The 1,388-nt window shown below is 52.1% G+C and overlaps 1 protein-coding gene across 2 annotated transcripts in view; it reads right to left on the bottom strand.

Annotated features, from left to right (window-relative positions):
• Positions 1-672: 672 nt before the first annotated feature.
• The window catches only part of GTPBP6 (GTP binding protein 6 (putative)), a 20,066-nt gene continuing 19,350 nt past the window's right edge, over positions 673-1,388 (bottom strand). For both annotated transcript variants that reach the window (XM_008591158.1, XM_008591157.1), the window contains exon 10: positions 673-1,045. In XM_008591158.1, coding sequence (XP_008589380.1) covers positions 922-1,045 — 124 coding nt within the window. In that variant the 3' untranslated portion in view covers positions 673-921. The remainder of the gene's footprint in view (positions 1,046-1,388) is intronic.

The following is a 1,388-nucleotide window of genomic DNA, read 5'->3' as shown; positions in this document are numbered from 1 at the left end:
GCTCAGGAGAGGGGTACAGATTTCTTTTTGTTTTTTTAACTTATCCCTGAATGCTGAATTCTGGAACTCAAAAACACTGACCACTATAAGCTGAATATAAACCTAAGAAAAAAAATACGATTTTTCCTTAGTGCCAAAAGGGAAAAAGGACACTACCCGACTTCTCTCAGGCATTTCCTTTGGAAAACGTGCCATTGCAGGGCTCCCTCAGTGTCTGACCCTGCAGATCACTTTAAAATCTGAACGAGCCTGGGGCCAGCTGTGCATCCCACAAATGTCTTTCCTGGAGCCGAGAAGCCTCCTGTGCAACGTGAGTAGTAAGTGGGGCCCTATCTCCCTGCCTTTGTTGCAGTTTTGCTCTAAGAGGTAATTTCCCACTCCTTGAAAAGATGTAAGTAGTGTCATTTTTCTTTTGGGTAAAGACAATGAATGTGTATGTGATGGGCTGTATCCACCTGCATTTAGGAAGGTGAGATTCTCTCTGTCTCTGCGATCTCTCAGCAGGGTTCCTGGTTTGTTGCTTTTCCAATAATAAAACGGTTCTCTTTCTCTTTTACCTTTGTGGAGAGCTTTCTGGGCTGTGTCGTGACACCAGCAAGGGGACAGCAGGGCAGTCTCTGAGTCCGTGAACGCCTGGTGCCCAGCACGCGCTGGAAGAACTAGAAATGCCAGTTGAGGCGCCTCAGAACAAAGCTTTTAATACTTCGTTACTGAAACATCCCAGAGGGAAACCAGTTCTTGCCACACACTGATGGCTGGCCTGGATGGTTCAGAGCTGACACTCCAGCCGCCCACTCCGAGGTGTCACCAGCCCCACCGTGGTGTCGCCATTGGCAGCAGACGCCCAGGCACACGCAGGCGGAGGTGGCCTACTCTGCTCTGATGCTGGAAAAATGCGATTCACTGGCCGAGGGTGTCTTTTCATTCTGGAAAGAGCTTCCGGAATTTGCCGTAGGCGGCGTTGCTGATGGTGACTGTGACATCGGCTGCCCCGTCCTCAGGTATCACGTCCACCTGCTGCACAGTTGCCTCCTTGTACAGCCAGCTGGGGACGGAGGAGCACATTCCATGGAGACCATGAGGACCCTCCACCCATTTGGTCAGTTTCAGCATAAATACCCCAGAGGACAGCCTAGCCACCCCCAAGCCCCTGCTCAGACCTCCTTGTGTTGCTCAGGGAGGTACAGCCTGCAGCCCAAGAATGTCCATGAGCACAGATCAGGCACCTGGTGTATGCAGGCTGAGTCATTAACACAGCTCAGGTCCATTCAGAAACATCCTAGCTACTTGCAGAGGAAGAAAACAGACCCTAGGGTTGCCAGGGTGGAGGGGGCAAGGGGAGGGACGCTGGGGAGAAGTTGGGTGGGGACACGGGGGGGGGGGGAGGT

The sequence above is a fragment of the Galeopterus variegatus genome, unplaced genomic scaffold (assembly GCF_000696425.1).
Source record: "Galeopterus variegatus unplaced genomic scaffold, G_variegatus-3.0.2 Scaffold6710, whole genome shotgun sequence".
In the NCBI taxonomy this organism is placed as follows: domain Eukaryota; kingdom Metazoa; phylum Chordata; class Mammalia; order Dermoptera; family Cynocephalidae; genus Galeopterus; species Galeopterus variegatus.
The sequence above is the reverse complement of the archived record's forward strand: the minus strand, read 5'-3'. Positions and strand labels throughout refer to the sequence as shown.